The following is a 26,458-nucleotide window of genomic DNA, read 5'->3' as shown; positions in this document are numbered from 1 at the left end:
CACAGTGACATTATTCTGCTAGTAAAGAATTTCTTTTCCAATACATGCAACAAAAATATTGAAAAAAAAATGTGTTTATAAGATTTTTAAACATAATCAAATATTATAGAATTTTTATGTTGTAAACAATTTTTGTCTTCCAATATTCTTGTTTTGTTTAATGAATTTAAGACACTTAAAAGCCTAGAATCTATAACTTTCATGTATGTTTCAACAAAGACCTGAATAAAAGTAAATGATAAGCAAAATTTATATACTGAACTTTGAAACATCATGTTATATTTCAATCCTATGTTATTTTTAAACTAATGATATCACAGGTCGCCCACGATGGCCGGAGGTCTTTTTTCCATCAGTAGAGAATATTTTACGGAACTTGGTATCTACGACCCTGGAATGGATATCGGGGGAGGAGAAAACTTAGAACTGTCTTTCAGAGTACATGTAAGTAGAATCCTGGTCATGGCACCAAATTTCTTTTTCTTGTCCATTCTCATTATTATGTTGAAAGAAAATTTACTGTTTGTAATATAATTTAGATTCATGTTTGATGGATCATAACATTTTTCAAAACTCATTTTCTGCAATACTGTTTTATAACTGGTTACTGGTTAAAAAAAAAATATTATGATATCATGACAGTTTTGTATGATTTTTTAGCTCACCGAGACGAAGTCAGGGGGAGCTTATGCTATACCCTCGGCGTCGGCGTCGGTGTCGGCCTCGGCGTCGGCGTCGGCGTCCGGACCTGGTTAAAGTTTTTGTTGCAGGTCCTGTATCTAAGCTATTACTTGTCCTATCTTCACCAAACTTGCATGGATGATGCATCTGGACCTACTTATGGACTTGAAAGACTTGGATGCTGAATCTGAGTCCTAAATTTCAGATGCTGGAGGAGGTTAAGGTTGTTGGACCAGGTTAAAGTTTTTTTGAAAGATTCCAAATATGGCGCTTGACCAGGTAGGTCACGGTCAGTAACAGCGGTGCAACTGTGGCCAAAATTAGGGAACTAGAGACTAGCGAGACCCTCGAATTTTTCCAATTCTGTGTGTAGTGAGTCGGGGATTAACTATCTTCAACTGAAACTCGTAATATTGCATGGAAAGGTGGAATTAGAAAGGTTTCTCTGACGCCGTGAGTACTTTATTAACACTGGGTATTGTTCACGTCCGATCTATAAATAGATTCACTGTGTATACATGTTTTCATGTACATGAATAGGCCGAATACAATTAAGCAATATTTCAACATGCCGAAAGATGGTGTCACAACTCGCCGACTTAACACTGAAAAAACAGTTGACAAAACGCCCACAACACCTCAAACACCAAAAACTACAAAATCAGCAACTACTGCAAAAACGGTCGAGAGTGAATGGGCCTCGATACATGCCCAACTAGGCGAAATAAAGGATGAACTAAAAAAAACTATTAAAGGCGATGATGTGAAAAAACTAATAAAAGGCATTGTTGAGGAGCTATTCCAAAAACATCAAGAAAAAATAGAACAGAAATACGATGAAAAAATTTTAGAATTAGAGAGAGAAAATAGAGATCTTAGAAAAGAATTAGAAGAACAAAGCGAGGCTCTAAACAGAATTCATGTACAGGTAGAAGAAAATGAGAACATGGCACAAAACGCTCTCTCAAAAGCAAACTACAACGAGCAATATTCAAGGAAATTTAATATAAAATTTCACGGAATCACTGAAAATAAAGGAGAAAACTGCTTGGATTTGATAAACGACACTCTGTCAAAGAGCGTGAGCATTGCCATAGACCCACAGGATGTCGTAGCTGTACACAGAATTCCAGGAGGAAAAGAAGGACCAAGACCAATTCTTATCAAAATGCGGACCATGGATGCTAAGACAACCATAATGCGAAAGAGGTCCGATATTAAGACAACAACTAGAGGAGTCAAAATCACCGATGACGTCACCAGAGATAATGCGACCCTCATTTCCAGACTGAGTAGTGACCAACGGATATCATCAGCGTGGTATTTCAATGGACATGTGTACGGACAGTATGGAAAACGTCGCATTAGATTCGACATATTTGACGATGTTACCGAGAAACTGCGCGAAAAACAATCCCGGAAATAAATAACCCATTCCGAGTGGGTTTCTCCAAGTGGTATTATGATACCAGTGTCAACTTCCGGTGGCGACTCAGTAGTTTCTGAACTGGCCAACGCAAAAAAAAAACACTGTGCGATTTCTATAATGGAATTAACTGTAATCGTTTTTCTTTCTGTTTGTGTTTTCTTGCTTCTATATGTTTGTCTCGGAGTGAATGGTGTGTGTGCGTCGCAGGTTGGTATAGATTTTTCCTTAGTCGTGGAGTATTTGAATGTTTTAAACCCAACTCGTCCCCTGAATAACATGTACACTACTCTTACAACTATTTATATATATGTGTGTACAATATTATTTTTTTATCCACTATGTCTTAACCTATAATGAGTGTTAAGATTATGTCATTGAACTGCAGGGGACTTGCAGGAATGGAAAAAAGAAGAGACGTTTTAAACTATATTAAACAAAAAAATTGCTCTATTTATTTTCTTCAAGATACACATTTTACTGCTGATGATTATGTACAAATTAGATCGTTCTGGGGGCATGATGTTTATATCTCCCCAAGTGCTTCAAATGCCAGAGGCACAGCCATACTTTTTAACAATAACTTTGAATATAAAGTCTTAAATGTACTTAAGGATAATGATTGTAACCTGTTGGCTATTGAGGTCGAAATTGTTGACAAATATACTTTTTTACTGGCAAATATTTATGGGCCCAATACAGACAGCCCAGATTTTTTTGTATCCTTATCTGAGTTAGTAGATAATTTTGATGGTGACTTTGTTATAATGGCAGGTGATTTTAATCTTGTCCAAGATACAACTTTAGATTATTACAATTATGTCAATACTAACAACAAAAAAGCACGTGATGTAGTTTTAAATATGAAAGAAGTACATGGTCTGGTTGATCCATGGAGGTTAAAATACCAACAACGAAAGAGGTTTACATGGTTTAAGGCAAAACCAGTTAAAAAAGCTAGACTAGATTATTTTTTAATTTCTAGTGAGCTGATGTCTTTAGTTGACAAAGCTGATATTAGTCCTGGATATAGATCAGACCACTCAATGATTGAACTTGACATATCTCTTTCTAAATTCGAAAAGGGAAAGGGTTTTTGGAAATTTAATAACTCAATTCTTCATGACAAAACTTATGTTGACTTAATTAAAGACACATTATCAAAAATAAAAGCACAATATATTGCCCCTCCCTTCAATCCTTCAATGGTCACCTCTATTCAGGACGAACAACTATTATTCACTATTAATGACCAATCCTTTTTTGAACAACTATTGCTATGCATAAGAGGAATCACAATAAGTTATTGTTCTAATAAAAAAAGAATTCGAAATGAGAATACTAAACTCCTTGAAGAAGAAATTAAACGGTTGGAAGAATTAAGAAACTTTGATCATTCGGAAGAAATTTTAGAAAAATTATCCATTGCTCAAACCAAACTGGAAGAGTTTCGAAAAGATTATATCAAAGGATTATTTGTAAGAACAAAACTCAAATGGATTGAGCATGGAGAAAAACCTACAAAATATTTCTTAAGTTTAGAAAAACGAAATTATGTAAATAAAACAGTAAACAAACTTGTGCAGAGCAATGGTGATACTATTACAGATCAATCTGACATACTGTCGGAAATTGAAAATTTTTACAAAAATCTGTACTCCAGTTGTGATAACAAATTACATGATGTTGATATTAGTACAATAGTTGATAAGACAAAGGTTAACTTATTAGATAATGATATGTCATGTAAATTAGAGGGTATTATCACTAGAGAGGAAGCCCTTGCTGCTTTGAAGGGAATGAAAAATGATAAAAGCCCTGGTACTGATGGCTTCTCTGCAGAATTTTTTAAATTTTTTTGGAAGGATATTGGCCACTTTTTGATTAGATCATTAAATTTTGGATTTAGTAAAGGGGAATTATCTATAACTCAAAAACAAGGTATAATATCAATACTACCAAAAGGAACTAAGCCAAGAGAATACCTGAGTAACTGGCGTCCTATATCTTTACTAAATGTTACATATAAGATAGCATCAGCATGCATTGCAAACAGAATAAAAACAGTCTTAAACTTTTTAATTCATGATAATCAGAAGGGCTTCCTCAAAGATAGGTTTATTGGAGAAAATACTAGGCTTATATATGATGCTCTTCACATCACTAAAGAAGAACAAATTCCAGGAATGATTTTACTTATTGACTTCGAAAAAGCTTTTGACTCCATATCTTGGAGATTTATGTATGATACGTTAAGATTTTTTAATTTTGGTCATGAACTCATCAAATGGATATCAGTATTATATAATAAGGCAAAATTATGCGTTATCCAGAATGGGATCTTCTCAGAATTTTTTGAAATTGGAAGGGGTTGTCGACAGGGTGACCCTGTCTCTCCATATCTTTTTAACCTGTGTGTCGAAATCATGGGACACATGATACGACAAAATATAAATATTAAAGGTATTAAAATAGGAAAAGAAAAAATTTGTTTACAACAGTATGCTGATGACACAGTTTTGTTTTTAGATGGATCAGAAAAATCTCTCAAGTCTGCTCTCGACCTACTCTTCCAGTTTTCAAAATTTTCAGGGCTTAAGCCTAATATTAACAAAACTAAAGCAATCTGGATAGGATCCATGATTAACAGTCAAGTTTTCCTTTGTCAAGATACTGGGCTCCAGTGGACATATGAACCTTTTACAGTTTTAGGTGTAACTTATACAGCTAATCTGGAAAACATGGAACATCTGAACTTTAATGAGAAATTTAATCTGGTACAAAAAGAAATAACACAATGGTCAAAGAGAAACATCTCTCCTATTGGCAGAATTACAGTTGTGAAAAGCTTATTCTTATCCAAGTTTACCCATTTATTTACAGTGTTACCTAAACCAAACTCTCAGTGGATTAAAAAATTAGAGCAAGTTTTCTATAAATATATCTGGGGTAATAAAATTGATAAAGTATCTAGGAAAACTTTACAGTTGGACTATGATAAAGGGGGATGTAGAATGGTTCATATTGATACATACATAAAATCTCTTAAACTTACTTGGATAAGAAGGCTTCTTCACTCTAATTCGGAATGGTCCATGTTTTTCAATGAAGTAATTAATTGTAACACTGCTCATCTCATACAATTTGGATCAAAGTACTCTAAACAAAAAGCTAATTCAACAACAAATCTATTTTGGAAAGAAACTCTTTCTTACTTTGCTGATTTTCTGGATTCTATAGAGCCAAAATGTGAACATGATATATTATTAGAACCACTTTGGTTTAATGAGAAGATCAGTGTGCAAAATAACTATATTTTTTATAAGTCTTTATATGAAAAGGGTTTTTATATTTTATATGATCTGCTGGATAAGCAGGGGAATTTTATTAGTTATGAACAAATAACTAATGATTACCTAGTTAAGCTACCATTTACTAAATATGAAGGCTTAAAAAAGGCTATATTAAGCTCCTGGCCCAGTATCAGGCAATTTTCACATGAATTAGTAGTAAAACCGTACCAGTTAGAATCTATAATAATTCTGTGTAAAGATAAAAAAGGCTCAAGAACATTATATGACTTTTTTATCTCAAAACTACAGCATAGGCCAATATGTGAGTCTAAGTGGGAAATTGACTTAAATCTCGAACCAGACTTTAATTGGAACCTCATATATCTCAACTCTAAGTTAATCACAAAAGATACAGAACTGGTATGGTTTAATTACAGAATAATTCATAGAATTTTAGGTATAAATAAATTTTTGTATCTTTCTAAGATAAAAAACAATAACTTATGTGCAATATGTATGTTGGAACCTGAAACTTTTAAGCACTTATTCTACCAATGCCCACTAATCTTTAATCTCTGGACAAAATTGTCAGACTATATTTTTAATAGATCTGGCAAGAGAATAACATTTGATATCCAGAGTGTACTATTAGGTGATCCAGATATGGATCATGTAATTAATTTGATTATTATATTAGTAAAAAAATTTATTTTTCAAAGGTCGAGAAAAGATATAAAGATATGTTTTGAAATGTTAATGTCCTATTTACAAACCTATTACAATACTGAAAGGAAACTATTTACTACTGTAGACTTTACTAAGAGATGGTCACCATGGAGTTGTCTCTTTCCAGTATAAATATTTAATTAACACATCAATGATGATGTAGATATTAATCTTCTTCTTTTTCTTTAGATAATTTGTACTGTATGTATCTTTAAATATATATAGGTGTATACAAATTCACTGTACCAACTTGCTGTGTGTGAGAGTCTGTGAGAAAGGAGTGTTCTGTCTGTCTGTCTATATACTATAAAAATTTGAAAATAAAAAAAAAAAAAAAAAAAAAAAAGGTTAAAGTTTTTGTTGCAGGAGCCCTTTGATAGCAATATCTAAGTTACTGCAGGTCCGTACTTCACCAAACTTGCATGGATGGTGTGTCTTATGATACTGATGCACCAGACAGGCTTGAGTGCTGAATCTGAGCTATAGGTTTCAGATGCTGGAGGAGGTTAAGGTTTTTGGAGCAGGTTAAAGTTTTTGTTGCACGTGCCCTTTGATAGCAATATCTAAGTTACTGCTGGTCCGTACTTCACCAAACTTGCATTGATGGTGTGTCTTATGATACTGATGCACCAGGCAGGCTTGGATGCTGAATCTGAGCTATAGGTTACAGATGCTGAAGGAGGTTAAGGTTTTTGGAGCAGGTTAAAGTTTTTGTTGCAGGTGCCCTCTGATGATTATATCTTAGTCATTACTTGTCCTAACTACACCAGACTTCCATGGATGGTGCGTCTTATGATACTGATGCACCTGACGGGCTTAAATGCTGAGTCTGAGCCATAGGTTTCAGATGCTGGATATGGTTAAGTTTTTTGGAACAGGTCACATGTTTAATAGTACTATTTCAAACTTGCATAGTTGATTAAACTGTAATATGAATGAATCACAGAGGAAGCTTCAGATGCAAAGCTTGATCTCCATTATCAAGGATGCTAAAAAATATATCTTAGTTATTACAATTCCTAACTTCACCAAACTTGAATGGATGGTGTGTCTTATGATACAGATGCACCTGACAGGCATGGATGTTGAATCTGAGCCATAGGTTGCGGATGATGGAGCAGGTTAAGGGTTTAATTGCTAGTGCCCTCTGATGATGATATCTTAGTTTTTACTGGTCTGAACTTCACCAAACTTGCATGGAGATGCGTCTTATGTATACTGATGCACTTGACAGGCTTGAATGCTGAATCTAAGCCATAGGTTTCAGATGCTTGATGAGGTTTAGTTTTTTTGGAACAGGTCACATGTTTTATAGATTATAGCTTGCATAGTTGATTTAACTATATTATAAATGAAACGCAGAGGTTGCTTCAGATGCAGAGCCTGATCTCCATTATCAAGGATGCTAAAGAAATCTCCTACCTCGCTCAAACCTGCTCTATAGATAGATGTGTTTGTTAATAAATTATATAACATGATTCCTATGATATAGTATTGTATGGTATGAAACAATATTGTTTAATATGATACAAAACAATTTCATATGTAATATTATAAAAAGTTATATGATACGATATGATATTGTATCAATTTTTTTTTATAATTTATGTTATGATATTGTAACATGATATCGTTATGTATAGTATTGTATATTATGATACAATATTGTATAATATTATATTGTATTATTAATTTATTATTTTATCACATGATACTATTACATAAGATATTGCAAAATATAATATTGTATCCTATGATACAATATTGTATATTCTATAAAATTGTATCATACCATATTGTATAATATGATATTAGTTTCTATAATATAGAATTAGATCACTTGAAATTGTATAATATGATACTGTAATATTAGAAAATATCGTATCATACGATTTTGTATAATATGACATTGGTTTTTAATATGATAAGTTATCACATCACATGAAATTGTATTGTTTGATATTGTAAAATATATTATTGTATCATATGATACAATATGTATTATATAATGTTGTATTATATATTTTACTTTATACATAATATTGTATCATTTGATATAATACAATTTTGTATCAAATTATATTGTATCATATGATACAATATCATATTATGTTTCAAAAATGATACAGTATCATACAATATCATACTATATTATACAATATAATATCATATGTTTCAATGTTATGATGTATTATGTAATATGATATTGTAATATAATACTATATTGTTTTATATATTATGATATTGTATTATGTGATCAAATACAATAACCTATATTAACACAATTCAATGTCACATCATACATCACAATATCATATCTCATCATTGTTTATTATGATATTTATTGTATTATATGATATATGTTGTAAATATGATAGTATGCAATATTTAATTTTATATTATTGTATTGATTAACATATGAACATATGATTATCATACAGTTTTTTAACAGATGATATACGATATTGTGTCAAAACAGAATCTATGAATATCCAAGATCATAAAGTATTTGTCAGTATGATTTTCATTTAATATGATAAAGGTGGTCTCATAAAGGTGAAGTCTCGTAAGGGTGATGTTTCGTCTCGGTGAGCTTTGTAATCTGTGATTACCTATGTTTTTCATTTTGAAGGTCTGGATGTGTGGTGGTACCTTAGAAATCATTCCATGCTCTCATGTTGGTCACATCTTCAGAATGAGAAGTCCTTACAAGTGGAGGACTGGTGTCAATGTTGTCAAGAAAAACTCAATCCGAATGGCCGAAGTTTGGATGGACGAATACAAGAACTATTATTATGAAAGATTCAACTATGATCTGGTATGGAATTTTGAAAACTTCTTTTGATTTTTAGTTCCCTGAATGTGAAACTGAAGGAGAATAATTATCTGTCTGTCTGTTTGTCAGTTAGTCTTGCCCGGCCCTCTTGGTTTTCAGCTTATTTTTTGTACATGGTTTAATGAACTGATTCAGAAATAAAAATGGGGTCAGCTGGTAGATTACATGTTTTGGGTGTGCAATACTTTTAAAATGTTTAATTTGTTATGATTTAGACATTTTTATTTCACTTCGATTTATAATATGTTGATTTGTTTCTTCAGTTAGATTAAGAGTTTAAAAAATGACATACTCTTGAATAACAAATTGAGGATATTCATTTGGAAAATGTAATTTGTATAATATAAAGTCAACAATAATCTAATTAAACAAATTTAGATGAATAATAGATAAATACATTGTTTTCCATAGGGAGATTACGGAGATGTCATCGACAGAAAGAAGCTTCGGGAACGTTTGCAGTGCCATAGCTTTGACTGGTTCGTCAAAAAGTCTACCCAGACCTGTTTGTTCCAGGGGAAGCCATTGCTTCTGGAGAGGTACGAAAGATAATATCATCATTTTATCGTCTCATCTTTCATTGTTTTCATGTTTTTTTTAAATACAGACAAGATTGAAGTAAAAAAAGAGCTAATTCTGTGCCATATTGGATATTTATGGCCCTATGAAATAGACTTGCTTTAATTTATGTTGCTATAAGGAATTTCAATGTTGGATAGGTCAGCCACAACAGTACAGTTAATTTTCTCAAATGAAGAGTAACACGCATAATCAGGTTATTTAAAATGTTAGCAATACTATGATAATACTGCATAACAAACTACATATATTTATCTTATTCAACACGTGTACCCACTGCCATTGAAGCCTAATATATTAGAAAATTGGCCATTTTAATGTTCGCATAAATTTTAACGTTAAGTTATGCATTGGTTACAGATCCGCAGCAAGGCCAAGCCGATGTGTATCGACAGTGCGGTGGATAACCACAACTACCACAAACCGGTCAACATGTGGCCTTGTCACAACCAAGGGGGCAACCAGGTGGGTGTGGTCAAATTCACAGATATTACTTAATTTATTGATTGATTTAATTTGATAACTATTTTATTCAAGTATAAATGAATACATTGAATTGGATTGAACAGCAGGCACAATGCCTTTAAATGTTCTCTCATAAAATTATTTCAAATTATGAATATGATTATAAAATTACCTACAATGTATTGAAATTGTTTTTGTAAAAATAAATTGTCCTTTCAGACTAGTACTTAATTTTTTTTTCATGAAATCAAAAATGATTTGTTTGGGATTAACCTATAATGTTATGGTTAAGGGTATGCACCAATTCAATGAAGATTGATAGATATTAAGAACAGTATAGTATTTGAAGTCTGGACTGCAAGATTCTATGACTTTTCAAAACTGACAGGAATTGATGGTTTTATTGTATAATTGTAGTACTGGATGTTGAGTAAGAACGGAGAAATCCGTCGAGACGATGGATGCCTGGATTATTCCGGAGGAGAGAGCGTCATTGTTTATCCGTGCCACGGCCAGAAAGGAAACCAGGAGTGGCAATACAGAGAGGTAGGTCAAGGTCAAGTAAAGAAAAAAATTATCATAATTTAATTACTGTGGAATCATTAAAGTTCGTTGGGGCCATTTTTCATGGATTGCTGAAATTGTAAAGGTTTGTGGGGACTTTATTCGTGTATTCTCTTGAACCTGCAAAGGAAATATGCCTTTTTTTCCTATTTTATTAATTCATGGAGGATGTTAATTCATGGATGAGAGGTACCCATGAATTCCACGAAAATTGAGCCACCATGAAATCTATTGTTTCCACAGTAATATGCAGTGACTTTATATTTGTGGCAACTTCAATCCATGATTTACTTAAAATAAATGGTTTAGGGTGACCAATAAAAAAATTATCGTTATTCAGCTTTTATTTACGCTGCTTTTTATTAATAATTTTCTAGAGATTAAATGTTTTAGAATGACTCAAATTATTAAAATGACTGGTTTGCGGAAGATATTTTATCAACTTTTATAATTTTTTTCTTGTACACGATAAAATTTGGTTAACAATATTGGCTCCATCAATTAAAGTGGGGTGAACAGTACATGCATACATTTACATTCCTTTTCACACATTGTAACTTTCATGAACAGGACAACTCCATTTACCATGCAAACACACAGAAGTGCATGGAGACCAGCGTGGACGGTCAGAAGCTGACCATGAAGACATGCACAGGGATAGACAGACAGATCTGGACCTGGAAGAGGAAGTCACCTAGTGGGATAATCAGGAACAACTAAGGGGCAGACAACTACTGCTGCTGTGGTGTGAAGGGTTCTCTCCCTTTGGAGAGAGAAATATTCACCCACCAAAAAAAAATGTTCAACTGCCAAACCCCAATATTTGGGATAACAGTTTAACATCATACTGCTTAAACAACATGTGTGATAAACTTGATTGTATATTTGAAAAAAAAAAAGAAAGAGGAATATTTTTCTATGCAAACAGTATTTTTCTATGTTGATGTGACGATGGTTTCTTAGTCGTAAGCACTTTGCTAGATCTGTGATTTTTTACTGTATGCCATTAAACTGCAGGAGGGATAGAAGAGGAAATACATTGTCATTAGAGAAAAAAAATCATGTTTATATCAACTTGTGTCAGTTTGCAGATTTCATTGAAATTGATGGCTGATGAAGATGTATTCATATATCTTGAAGAAGTCAGTCATTCAAAGAAGGAAATATGCTAACTTGACAGTACTTTAACATAATGTACTTATAGCTTTAGATTTTTGGAATCTAGAAAGTACTTTAATTTTAATTCAAAATATTGAATTAAAAATTAATTTGCTCAGATGATAAAGCAAATGAATTTTTTCATAGGTATTCAAAAATCTTGAGATGAAATAAAGTCTCTGTTATAATCAGCTATTTTCGTTTTGGGTTATTAATCATGTTTCAATGCTTTATCATACAAACTAATGTATTAGGTACCTGCCAGAGTTTTATTGCAATAATCATTTAATTTTTCAAAGTTGTGGTCAAGCTTTCGAGATCTTATTGGTGCTAGTTAGTTAAGAATTATATTGTTCACATTTTGCGATAATTATATTTGTCATACAGAGAAGTCTGTGATTTTTTGCCAGACATTCCTGCCCCATTGTTGTTGATTTTGCTCAGAGAATCACAAACTACACAAAAAGTTGACTTAAAGTTGATTAAAGGATATGCTTGTTTGTTAAAACTATCTTAAATTATATATCTGTGTTTTAATTGTCGGCTACAAAATATTTTAGCAAAATATTCAAAGCGTTGTTTTTCTTGTTAAAGATTGTTCATGCATGTGTATTTATTTATCACTTTTTTTTCTTAAAAGAATATTTCTTCAAATAGCTTCAGTATTTTTTCTGTATACCGGTATCTGAATGGACACAATACACTAACATAGCCTTATCCCGAAGTATTGTACAATGTATAACTGGTTTTTAATGCAGACATTTTAGGATCCAAAAAGTAGGTACATTTATATTTTGTTATTTTTTCCAATCTTAAACTAATGACTCAAATTTTATATAAGAATAAGTTTATAATTTCTCTTTGGCTATTGACCTTTTTATAAGCAAAAATATCCCTTTTTCTCCTGAAAATTCCAGTTAAACACACAATATTTGATCTTCATTTGTGGGATTTTTCAAGTATATGTATTTGGCATTTGTGGGATTTTTCAAGTATATGTATTTGGCATTTAGCTTGGTTTTGAATATGAAGTCAAATTGACTAATATTTTATTGACTTTAAATTCTTTTTGACAAGCCTCTATGAATACATGAAGGAGAAATCCAGACTGTCAAACTTTAAGCAGATAGCTTGCATTTCTTACTGCATAGACCCAGCTAAAGGTCTTGGACAGTTTTGTTGTAGAATTTTATGGGTCCAAGCTTTAAACATCCCTTTATCCAGCCTTTATTTGCAAAAAAATATGCATATATATTATGGACATGCCATCGACCTAAGGTCGAACTGTGTGTCTGCTTAAAGCCCTAAGTATAGAAAGAAAAGTCTCCTTTAAACGATACATTCCATGCTTGTTTTTTACTTTGTGTATAATGAAGAGTATATATTTACTTTGATGTTGTTATATGCTATTGAATAATGTGGAACGTGTTTGGTTTTGTATATTTTAATGTATATATATGTAAGAATTAGTATTACATACTTCTTTAATCAGTACCAATGAAATCCAATACCCATTGTGTTATATATGTGATTCTGTAGAAGTGGGCAAATATTTGAAATAATTAACTTAATTGGTTATTTTTTGTTTTTTGTTTTAGAATGTATGTATTAATTTGCATATGTTACATGTACTAGAGGCTGTGTCCTGTATGTGTATTCTGACCATATATGACTGACCAGATTATATAACCCCCCCCCCTCTCTCTCTCTCTCTCTCTCTCTCTCTCTCTCTCTCTCTCTCTCTCTCTGTTGAAAGGAGAGCAAGAGCTAACATAGGTTAATGTTGAAAAATCATAACTGGATACTTAAATTATCTGTCACCTGTTTTCTTCAGTCTGCTGAGTTTGGTTTAGAATTTGTTCTGTTTGCTTTACACATGTGGTTGATCTGCAAATACAAGTTAATTGGAATACATTTACATATGTTTATCTATCAAACACCTTTTTTTGTTTACAACAATCCTACTTAAGGAGGGTGGGCGGTTAACAAATTATCCATTAATTCTGTTCCAAAAAAAGTTGATGGTAATATGATATTTTTGGCTTGTATCTAGTGAAACAACAAATTATCTAACAGATCTGTCTAAAACAATTACCTGTATTATATTATTTTTGGCTTATAACTATTATTAACAAAAATTCAAATCTTTTAGCTCTAAAATGTTAATATTTTGCCTAATTCTCTGTATAGAGCTCTTTGTTTCAAGAAGATTATTATAGTCTAAAAATGGCAATGCCCAACAAGTCCTACTTAATGAATTTGGAACTTATGAAATTGCTTTAAAAAGACAATATCCTCAAGCTGTTGAGCAAAATCATTCTGATCAGCATGTGTGAAATTAATATGAATGCCTGTTTTTCAGTCTTCACATATGTTTTTGAGAAATAGTAACGCAGTTAAAATGGCATTCTGATTTTTGTTTTAAATATGTATAAACTAGTAGTATGTGTCCATGCATGAGAAGATCTTTTTTTTAAAATTTCTCTCTATTCTGAAGCACAATCAATGATACATTCATTTATTATAATTGTTACTTAACAATTTTATAATCAGTTTGCATTATGTATTCTTCATTTCAAGTCTTATAGAATGACTGAAAACTAAACCTGTGTGATCTATAGGTCAATTTAATCTCATGTATTATCCTTCAAATTCACATGTTGATTTTTGAATAAGCATTGATTAAAACTGTATTCTTTTTTTCTCTTTCTAATTTTTAGCTCACCGAGACGAAGTCAGGGGGAGCTTATGCTATACCATCGGCGTCGGCGTCGGCGTCGGCGTCCGGACCTGGTTAAAGTTTTTGTTGCAGGTCCTGTATCTAAGCTATTACTTGTCCTCTCTTCACCAAACTTGCATGGATGATGCATCTGGACCTACTTATGGACTTGAAAGGCTTGGATGCTGAATCTGAGTCCTAAATTTCAGATGCTGGAGTAGGTTAAGGTTGTTGGACCAGGTTAAAGTTTTTGTTGCAGGTGCCCTTTGATAGCAATATCTAAGTTACTGCAGGTCCATACTTCACCAAACTTGCATGGATGGTGTGTCTTATGATACTTATGCACCAGACAGGCTTGAGTGCTGAATCTGAGCTATAGGTTTCGGATGCTGGAGGAGGTTAAGGTTTTTTGAGCTGGTTAAAGTTTTTGTTGCAGGTGCCCTTTGATAGCAATAACTAAGTTACTGCAGGTCCGTACTTAACCAAACTTGCATGGATGGTGTGTCTTATGATACTGATGCACCAGACAGGCTTGAGTGCTGAATCTGAGCTGTAGGTTTCGGATGCTGGAGGAGGTAAAGGCTTTTAGAGCTGGTTAAAGTTTTTGTTGCAGGTGCCCTCTGATGATTATATCTTAGTTACTGCTGGTCCGTACTTCACCAGACTTCCATGGATGGTGTGTCTTATGATACTGATGCACCTGACAGGCTTGAATGCTGAATCTGAGCCATAGGTTTCGGATGCTGGAGGAGGTTAAGGTTTTTAGAGCTGGTTAAAGTTTTTGAAACAGGTGCTCTCTGATGATTATATCTTAGTTATTACTTGTCCTAACTTCACCAGACTTCCATGGATGGTGCGTCGTATGATACTGATGCACCTGACAGGTTTGAATGCTGAGTCTGAGCCATAGGTTTCAGATGCTGGATATGGTTAAGTTTTTTGGAACAGGTCACATGTTCAATTTATGATAGTACTTTTTCAAACTTGCATAGTTGATTAAACTGTAGTATGAATGAATCACAGAGGAAGCTTCAGATGCAGAGCTTGATCTCCATTATCAAGGATGCTAAAAAATATATCTTAGTTATTACAGGTCCTAACTTCACCAAACTTGAATGGATGGTGTGTCTTATGATACAGATGCACCTGACAGGCATGGATGTTGAATCTGAGCCATAGGTTGCGGATGCTGGAGCAGGTTAAGGTTTTAATTGCTAGTGCCTTCTGATGATGATATCTTAGTTATTACTGGTCTGAACTTCACCAAACTTGCATGGAGATGCGTCTTATGTATACTGATGCACCTGACAGGCTTGAATGCTGAATCTGAGCCATAGGTTTCGGATGCTGGATGAGGTTTAGTTTTTTTGGAACAGGTCACATGTTTTATAGATGATAGCTTGCATAGTTGATTTAACTATATTATAAATGAAACGCAGAGGTTGCTTCAGATGCAGAGCCTGATCTCCATTATCAAGTATGCTAAAGAAATCTCCTACCTCACTCAAACCTGCTCGATAGATAGATGTATTTGTTGATAAATGATATAACATGATTCCTATGATATAGTATTGTATGATATGAAACAGTATTGTTTGATATGATACAATATGATATCATATGTTATATTATAAAAAGTTATACGATACGATATGATATTGTATCAATTTTTTTTTTATATTTTATGATATGATATTGTATCATGATATTGCTATGTATAGTATTGTATATTATGATACAATATTGTATAATATTATATTGTTTTTTTAATTTATTATTTTATCACATGATACAATTACATAAGATATTGCAAAATATTATATTGTATCATATGATACAATATTGTATATTCTATGATATTGTATCATACAATATTGTATAATATGATATTGGTTTCTGTAATATAGAATAATATCACATGAAATTGTATAATATGATACTGTTATATAACATCGTATCATACGATATTGTTTAATATGATATTGTTTTATAATATGATATATTATCACATCACATGAAATTGTATTGTATGATATTGTAAAATATATTATTGTATCATATGATACAATATGTATAATATAATATTGTATTATATAATATTTTACTTTATCATATAAAATTGTATCATTTGATATGATACAATGTTGTATCAAATAATATTTTACAGTGCATCATATGGTACAATATCATATTATGTATCAAAAATGATACAATATCATACTATATTATACAATATAATATCATTAGTTTCAATGTTATGATGTTTTATGTAATATGATATTGTAATATAATACTATATTGTTTTATATTTTATGATATTGTATTATTTGATCAAATACAATAACGTATAACACAATACAATGTCATATCATACGTTACAATATCATATCTCATCATTGATTATTATGGTATTTTATTGAATTATATGATATAAGTTGTAAATATATTAATTTTATATTATTGTATTGATTAACATATGAACATATCATTAGCATACAATTTTTTAACAGATGATATACGATATTGTGTCAAAACAGAATCCATGAATATCCAAGATCATGAAGTATGATTTTCATTTAATATCATAAAGGTGGTCTCATAGAGGTGAAGTCTCATAAGGGTGATGTCTCGTCTCGGTGAGCTTTGTAATCTGTGATTACCTATGTTTTTTAAAGTAATTGTCTATATCTACATAATGATGTTTCAGTATTGTTTACTTTCAGTATATAAATTAAGACTAGAATATTTGATATTTTTAGCTCTCAAGTCTTGTTGATGTTTCATAAAAGAATACATCATTAACTGAAAATGTATAATTTAATCTGCTTGTTTTCTTTAATATTGTCTTTTATGGTATATACCATATATTTCAAGTATATACATGTATCTAATCAGGTGCATCAATATAATTGTCAGAATTGAAAAAAAAATGCATTGACTGTATTATATAAATGTAAAACCATCTATTTATTTTATTTTTCAATGGCAAAAAAGGGGGAGGGGTCATTTAGATGTTTATGTATGTATCAATTCTGGTGCACATCAAAAAAGGATAGAAATGCAATAAATATGTGCACACTTGTATAAACTTGTCAGAATTGCAAGTCTGTAAAGATTTTCTGTAATTCTTTTTTTTTCATAATGTGGTATATACATATGTGTATTATATATAAAGATAAAACTGGTGGTGTATGACTGGGGAAGCGAGGGCTGGTAACCAGCCAAGTGTGCCTTAATAAATTCAACTTACAAATGATACTGGTGTTTTGTTTTTTTACAACCGATTTGAAATCTTTAACAAAACAGAACTGTTACATATCTCTATATTCTGCATGTATGTAACATGAAAATAGGGCAACAAACAACCTTTAACTGGGGGGGGGGGCAAATTAAAACAAGATAGATGATTAGACGATGTCGAGATGAAGGTGTAACTAAATAAGGTAGTGACCATCTGAAAAGGTAAAGTGCGAGTCAGATAATGTAAAAGGGGGAGATAGTTTGCGTGGGGCAAGGATTGCTATCATGCCATTCCATGACTACCACTCTAGAACAAAGTCCATGAGTTTTGAACATCCTTCATTTATGCTCATTTTGACCGGGGGAGGGGTCGGTACATGGATGACCAAATAGGGGCAAAAAATATTGTTTCGACCTTGACAAAAGAAAACACTCAAGGTCACTGCACTCTTCATGTTAACACTGTAGATGAAGAATGAGCCGCAAAAAAAGGAAGAGAAAATATTCTTGGACATGGATTTTGCATGGAGAATTCATACGACCTTGACCTCTGACCAAGTGGCCTTGACTTCTGGCTATAGAAACTTGAAATCCTTTAGTTGATGTGAGTATTCTTTGACTGTTTGAGCGAAGTAGAGGAAAAATATGCTCCTGGCTAGGATTTACCCAGAGATGTGATATGACTTTGGTTCAAGGGCATTGTACATTTGTTATGAAGATTTGTAAACTTATGTCTAGCTCTCTGGTTGAAAAAATTCGGATAGACAAATCAGTTTGTCTATCCGATTTTTTTTCAACCAGAGAGCTACAGATCTACAGCTATTACGAAGAGACACCCTCTTGGCAAAGTTTGAGAAATACGAAATGGATATAGAGGGGACGAAACTTTACATCTTTATGTAAAGGAGAATTCTGTGTAATATTTGGTTGATATTGTGATCATGTTCCCTAAAAAATGAATTCATTTGTACAACATATTAAACATTACGTTTAAAAAGTCATAATTAGCAGTAAATGTGGTTAACTTTCAACATCATTTAAACTGGTATGCTTTTCGAATACAACCATGCACATAGGTATACGTTTTATGCCGAAGGGATTTTCCAAGTTATGATGTAATCTTCCGTCCATACATGGACCACAAGGGAACATTTAATTTTTTTAAAAGACAACAAAAACAATAGACTCTCGTGTTGATACAAGAATAAAATATAAGAAATGGTCAAAATCTTGTGCTAATATGATCAGTTTAATATAGGTAACTTTTTAAAGAAATATATAATACATGTACATTGTTTTATATGTTTTTCAAGCACGCCAATATACATGTACTTAAACTCTAAATAGTAATAAGAACTCGGCCAATTCATACATACCTATTTTTAAAAAAATATTCTATATAGCGTAAGAGCCAGATTTATGAAAATATTTATGGAAACTCAGTTAGAATTGAAATCAATATTTGTACACTCTCAGGCTGCATATACCTGCATTCCTCTTTACAGCTGGGGTTTAGCCGAGTTTTTATTTTTTGTAGACAATGCTGAAAAATTGAACATTAATGTAAGTATCATGGAACAAATGCTCTGTAGGAAGACCTTAATCTAGGTAATTATTTCATAAATTACATAGTTTGACAAAATATATAATCTGTATAAAAAATAAGCCGCTGAACTGTACGTGCTATAAGATTTCATCTTATAATATAAGCATAATGAGATTCATGCATAACAAACTGCATTGATTTATTTCGAATTCTATACTGTATACAGTATCTGTCAAAACCCCTCCATTTACTTCATTCTTGCATACAGGTACTTCATTTGAAATTAAATCATCGCATCGTGACCATGTTGACTGTTCAGTAAGGAAAGAGAGGGGTGGTTTTGATAAAAGGTTATAATACATGGGGAATAACTCTAATTGTTTTCCATTCTTGATGTCAGGTGACCACATTCCATACAAGCAAGCTCAGCCATGTTTAAGTTACGTGTACACGTCTGCATGTTTGATGTCCGATTCGACGAATATGTAAATTGATTTATTTTAAACAAGGTTTGTGCCGCTTATAATTGACTTAATTTATTAGACAAAAATTGAGATATCTATATGTAATGTTAGTTGTTTTAAATTAATATCTTTCAGATAAGTACTTTCGTTTTAATTTTCTGCATGAGTTGACCTTCAACAAATATATTTTATGAATAAATGCTTATCAATTAATGCAAGTTTTAAAATTATTCTATCTGGTTATTGTAAACCCTTGATAAAAGCATGGCTGCAGCATACGGCTTTCACGTTGGCTCTTAATATTAACCATTAACACCCAGAGACATAAATTAAATAATGTTATTTATGTCTCTGTTAATACTACATTTTCTTCTGGATGGAAAACAAACAATATATTTAATTTTTCATTTAATTTTTTTCATTAAATTTTTAGAAGGCGATGGATCCTCGTTCTAGTGCCCAGGACGTGCACCGATGTGACCTTTGTGAGACCGCCATAGTACACAGCTACTGTGACTTTTGTCATGTCAACCTCTGCAAGCTTTGTATAGCTGATCACATCTCAGATGGATATGACAAACATAAAATAGTCCCTTTCCAGGAACGAAGATCAACACTGATTTACCCAAAATGTGCGACACATCCACACAAAAACTGTGACTGGCAGTGCAAGAATTGCAAGGACATATTTGTTTGTTCTTCTTGTACTGCATCAGAAAAACACAAAGGACATATTTTTGTAGAAGTTTCCGAAGTTTACATGAGAACGAAAAATGCTATCGCAGATGAAGCAAATAAGTTAGAAAATCTTATTTCTCCTACATATGAAGAAATTGCACTCGACTTGGAAAATCAGCTTGCCAACCTGGATGGAGGATATGAGAAACTTACAACAACAATTTCCAAACAAGGAGAGCAATGGCACACAGAAATCGACATCATTATCAATAAAAAGAAAACTGTAATCAGTGAGATAAAAGTAAAACACCGAGACTTATTACAAAAACACTTGGATGAAATCAAACAGATACAGGCTCTCATAAATCAAACATTTCTAGCCATTGGAGAAATCAAGAAATCCACTGAAGTATCTCCTACCATTGAATACAGCTCAAAAATCAGAGAGTTCAGCAAGCTCCCACCCAAAGTGAAGATTACACTGCCAACATTCATTCCTAAACCACTAGACCATAAAAAGTTGTATAAATTGTTTGGGCAGATCACTCCATTGTCTACTGCTACAGAAGAGAACGTTTTGTCACTAAACCAAAGAAACACTTCAGTGAGAGAACTACTGGATGAACCGGAACTTGTTGCCACAATACAGACAGGGTATGAAAACATTTTCAGTGTTACCTATCTAAATGAAGATTGTGTTTGGACATTTGGATCGACAAAGGATATCAAATGCTTTAACATAAAAGGTGAATTGCTTCATACAGTTAGCAACAAATCAAAACAATGGCCCAATGATATAGCTGTAGACAGTGAGGGGAATTTACTTTTCAGTGACGGGACATCAAGTACAGTGAATAAAGTAAATAATGGACAGATAGAAGAGTTGATCAGATTACGGGGATGGAGTCCTGGTTATCTGTGTGTCGCCTCTAATGGTGATCTCCTGGTTGTCATGATCAGTCGTAATGACTATCAATCCAAAGTTGTCCGTTACTCAGGATCTACAGAGAAACAAGCAATTCAGTTTGATGATGAAGGTAAACCTCTGTACTCAAGGAATATGACGGTAAAATACATAACTGAGAACAGAAACCATGACATCTGTGTAGCTGACTATGAGGCTGGTGCAGTAGTGGTGGTTAATCAGACCGGGAAACTCAGATGGAGATACATCGGTCATCCCTCAGTTACCGAAAAGGAACCATTTAAACCAGTTGGTATCACAACAGATAGTCAGAGTCATGTCCTGACAGCAGATTTTTACAACAATTGTATTCACATTCTGGATCAGGATGGACAGTTTCTCCGCTACATTGATAACTGTGATCTAAAGAATCCGTATGGTTTATGTGTGGACAATAATGACAATCTGTTTGTATCAGAAGTAAAGAAAGGCAATGTAAAGAAAATAAAATTTCTCAGATAGACACCAAAACTGAGTGATATAGATTAAGCAAGACTATTTCCATGAATTTGATGATTTGTTGTAAGTAAACTTTGTTCATATCAGGGGTGCAGCACACGTGTATTTCATACTAATAATTAATAAATATTTACATTCAGTGTATATTATTTAATATGATTGCATTGAAAATCTGCGATGTTCAATTTCATGTGAATACACTTAGCCTATACTAGTATATATTCATGTGTCAGAGCACAAATAAAAACGTCATCACGCATTTTGAGTTACATGTATTGTAAGACTAAAGGAAACGTTCACACTTACATAATCAATTTGATATTTATTATGATATATAATATCATATGCTATAATATAATACACACAGTAAAATACATGTAAACTAAAGATTACAAGAAATCATGTATAGCAAGCAGATTAATTATTATATAAATTGCCTTTGTTTGTTCTAAACATGGTGGCGGTGAATGATTCATCAAAATAAGGCATTTTATCCACAGGGTCCAAGCCCGTTTTAAAACATTAATTTCCATGTAACCATAAAATTTTCTTTATTTATCATATGGTTACAATTTGTTGAAATTAATGTTAAAACGGGCTCGGTCCTTGTGATTTCGTCCGCATGGAGGGAGTGTCTCTTGGTTGGGGGAGGGGGGGGGGGCTACACGGAGATGATTGTCTTATAGACAACATGACAAATTATGTCTAACTGAATACTGTGGTTTCATCAATATTCGTTGAATACCAATTTTCGTGGATTTCGTTGTTTAGTTGATCCACGAAATTAAATGTTCATCGAAGTGCAATTTCTATTAACATTTTATATTGATAGGGTCATTTGCCACGAATTTACCTATCCTTGAAACTGTGATTTTTATTTCTTCCACGAAAATTGATGCCCTTGAATATTAATGAAACCACAGTATTGGATCTTTTAGGATCCAGTAATTGTTTACAACATCTCACACATAGATCTTCTGACACAGTATTTTACAAATTTCACTTCAAGAGAAAGTGATATACTAGTTCATTGTATTTTCATTGGGAGTTGAAGGGGAAAAAGGGATGTGGGGTGACGAGGCCTATGTCAATCTTTTTAATACTATGTTTGATTTTTCAGGGAGGTTCGGACTCGCCCCCCCCCCCCCCCCCCCCCCAGATCAATGCACTTATTATTTTATGTCAGCGGACTTTCCTCTTAAGCAGATTAAAGAAACATGCAGTTTTGTAACGTTAGATATCACGAGTCTCTGAAAATCATTAAATTATAAAATAGCAGTTTCTCTAGCAGTTTAGCTATGTCTTATTTATTAACTAACGACACATGTAAAACTCTAACAATTATACAGCAATATTATAGCTTTTTGGCAACCAAAAAGAAATTCTGTCATGGAAATATAAGGAACTAAATCAATAAAATTCTTCAGGTATTTCACCTTATTGAATAACAGTTTAATTAACGTGCAAAACTTGTTTGTGTGTTTGGTCAAAATTCTCTCTCTCTCTCTCTCTCTCTCTCTCTCTCTCTCTCTCTCTCAATGTTTGTTTTATGTTTAGGAAAAAATATAGAGAGAGGCATACAAAAACTATTCAATTATATTTGGAATCTTTTATCAGAGACATAAATAATTTATGTATCTGCTTTTATGTCACTAATTTGTTACTTCTCCAATCCGGAATTATACCGTATAGGTTACGGTTCACAGTACTAAAATTACCTTTCTTTAAAAAGCCCGATCAAGGCCGGTTAGCCGTTAGGGTCGTTTAGGCAGAGCCCAAATGTAGATAACTAAGGAGTGAATACTGACAGGTATGCATTTTACAAACCAGTTAATGATGCTTAATCTAAACTTTTAATAATAAAGTTCTAACCATAGTTTTCTTCGTCAACATTACGAAACGTGTTTAGACCGAATTTCCTCTAAATAACATTCGGTACAAAGTTACTTTGGAGTAAAGAAAAATTGTTTGCTGACAGGAAGGTAACATTCTTAAAGATTTATTTCCAAACTCATCTCCCTGACAAAAAAAGACGCTTCTCTCTAGTAGAACATACCCTGAAAATCAAGATAATTGTTTGCAAATATTTCAATAAGATAAACAATGAGAAAAATAACATATTTACATGAGCAGAGCACCTCATAAAAGGACATGTCACATGTTACACACTCTCATCATTCACACATTACCATACATTCAGTGCACATTATTAAAACATAGCAATCATTAAATGTAATACAAAATTCACATGACAGGTATATTATAACGAATAATTCATACATGCTAACTACACCCCCCCACCTACCCATGATAACACACACCCCCCCTTTCACACTTAGCTACTTCCTGTTTCACTTTGGATCTGTTAGTGACTTACTATAAGTGTTTTTAGACTTTTTATCGTAGAGCTGATATCTTTTAGATCATTCTGTAAAATTTTCTTTGGAATTTATATTTTAATAGTTTTTGTTTCATTTTAAAGTAATTTTGCCTATTTTGCTGTTGTTTTAGATGATGGACCACTCTACTACCTTTTACAACAGGTGCCCCTACGGATTCACAAAGTTCCAATGTTAAATTTCCATGACCTCGATTGAGTGAGTGCACAACTTTATGTATTCCACTTTCAAAATCTCTATTACTTGTAATACATTTTGGATTTGATTTTAAATATGCCCTATTCACAGATTCAGATTTTTGTGTACAAGTGTGATATTTAATTCTATCAAGATTATTAGGTCCCAAAGTCAGATTTATACAGTCTTTTAACAACCAGATGTCTTCTTCTGTCATGCTTAATTCAAAATCACGAGGCAACACTGAAGAGTTCCACTTGTTGTTTTTCAGTCTGTGACAGGAGAAGGAATGAAGTTGGCAGGACTTTCCGCACTGTCCTTGGTAGCAGCTGATGATGGAACGGACAGAGTTGACATGGCTCATTTCATCAAAGGTAAGTCACTGGAGAAGTGTTCGAAGCAGTTTTCGTACTCGGTCCTGCATCTAAGCTTGAGGTCAAGGGCAAATCTTCTCTGCATGAATTCTCTCATAGCTTTTGTTCTTCCAGGAAACATGTGGCTGCTGAAAAGAGCCTTAGCAGTCTGTTTTCTTTGAGAGCCAAAGAAGTGGCGCAAGTCTTTGAGGTTTTCAATCATATGCCCTTGCTTTTTAGATGCATCGAAAGCAGCGGCACTATCTCCATCACTGGTGAAATGGGAAATGACGATGGGCGGTCATCACTTTGCAGCTCACTGATGCATTCCGCAGCCGATCTCTTTTTGTGTCCAATGGTGGTCTCTGGAGGAATGGTTGCAGTGCAGTCTTCATGTCCTGGGCAGGTAACTTCCTTTCCTTTGGCCCTAAGATGGGTGCTTTTCTTGCACAGTTTATTGCTGCAAAACACTGCCATAACATTCTTCTTCTTGGTAACATTTTCACTTAAGGTGTATGTCACTTGTGTGGCAGCTTGAAATGGTGTTTTCCCGATTGCACTGAAGGTGGCATTGTTATAGCGGGCCCTTATACATGTAGGTGTATTGGCAAGTCCACATTTCTCGTTAAGCTCTTGAATGCCCTGCCTTATTTTCTTCATGCTGTTTTTGTTCACATCAGTGATGATTTTGCGTACTTTGTTGCAGGTCTGATGAATGTTGGTGGCTGATGCTGGTTTGATGTTTGCGCCAAGAGGCATACCACTCATACCCTCTGTTGTAAGGCTGGTACCCAAGTAGATGACAGCCATGGCAACATAAAGCTGTGTGGCTCTCCGTCCCCTTCCTGATCGACTGACTTCCTCGTACAGCTTTTCACGGTGACTGGTGTAATGACACTTCTTACATCGAATGGAAAGGATCCATGCCAGGCTTCTATTTTCCTCCCCATGCTGGTTCCAGTCCAGTGAACCGTCGTAGTCCTGTAATTTCTGTAAGTGCTCTTAAAATGCATGGTTCCAAATGTAATGGACCTGAGTGCTTGCTATTGCACAAGTATATATACGCAATCCTGCACTAGAATAACCCATGAATATAATTCTACCAAATTACGAATTTCTCGTAAATATTGCCCCTTTCGTTAAAACACAAGAATTACCTGTGTTTGGACTCGTATTTAAGTTATTACCGAGGGTAATTGAATATAAGACTTATTTAAAGTTTACGTAAATTTAAGAAATAATTAATTCACTGTCAATCGGGATTACCAAAATCAAACAGTGATAATACAGCACAACCTTCGTGTGTACATTAATTCAAAAAAGGGGGGGGGGGGGTTGCACTAAACGAGAATGACCTGAATATTGTACAAATAAATATTATAAAAATCGAGAAATAATCTAGAATTACCAGACTATATCTGACTTAACTGTTAACGCAAAACTTTGCCAATTATTTTCAACAATAAATCTGAATATATGTATAAATTATTCCATTATAAAATATCGATAATTCAATTATTAAAAATAATAAAATTCCAAAGAACTATTAACGATTACTAATTATTTAATCGGTAAGACTTCGTCTAACTGTAAATAAAATGAACTATGTCATCTGTATCGAAATTAATCCAATACAAACTCCCTAAATATAAATTAATATCGTGTCAACAAGATTAACCTGTAATACCACAATGTATTAAAAAAATAAATTATTAAAAATCCCCTAATTAT

At 33.1% G+C, this 26,458-nt stretch overlaps 1 protein-coding gene and 1 long non-coding RNA gene across 2 annotated transcripts in view; both read left to right on the top strand.

Moving 5' to 3' along the window:
• The window catches only part of LOC136272158 (uncharacterized), a 61,654-nt gene that overhangs the window by 32,746 nt on the left and 2,450 nt on the right, over positions 1-26,458 (top strand). The window contains exons 2-4 of the long non-coding RNA XR_010710106.1: positions 24,646-24,748; positions 24,968-25,133; positions 25,434-25,719. This is a non-coding gene — a long non-coding RNA (uncharacterized lncRNA). The remainder of the gene's footprint in view (positions 1-24,645; positions 24,749-24,967; positions 25,134-25,433; positions 25,720-26,458) is intronic.
• Positions 19,644-22,043, top strand: LOC136269579 (uncharacterized). The gene is made up of 2 exons (XM_066074028.1): positions 19,644-19,742; positions 20,131-22,043. The coding sequence occupies exon 2, from the start codon at positions 20,137-20,139 to the stop codon at positions 21,799-21,801; it is 1,665 nt and encodes a 554-aa protein (XP_065930100.1). The 5' UTR covers positions 19,644-19,742; positions 20,131-20,136; the 3' UTR covers positions 21,802-22,043.

The sequence above is a fragment of the Magallana gigas genome, chromosome 10 (genome assembly GCF_963853765.1).
Source record: "Magallana gigas chromosome 10, xbMagGiga1.1, whole genome shotgun sequence".
Lineage (NCBI taxonomy): Eukaryota > Metazoa > Mollusca > Bivalvia > Ostreida > Ostreidae > Magallana > Magallana gigas.
The sequence above is the reverse complement of the archived record's forward strand: the minus strand, read 5'-3'. Positions and strand labels throughout refer to the sequence as shown.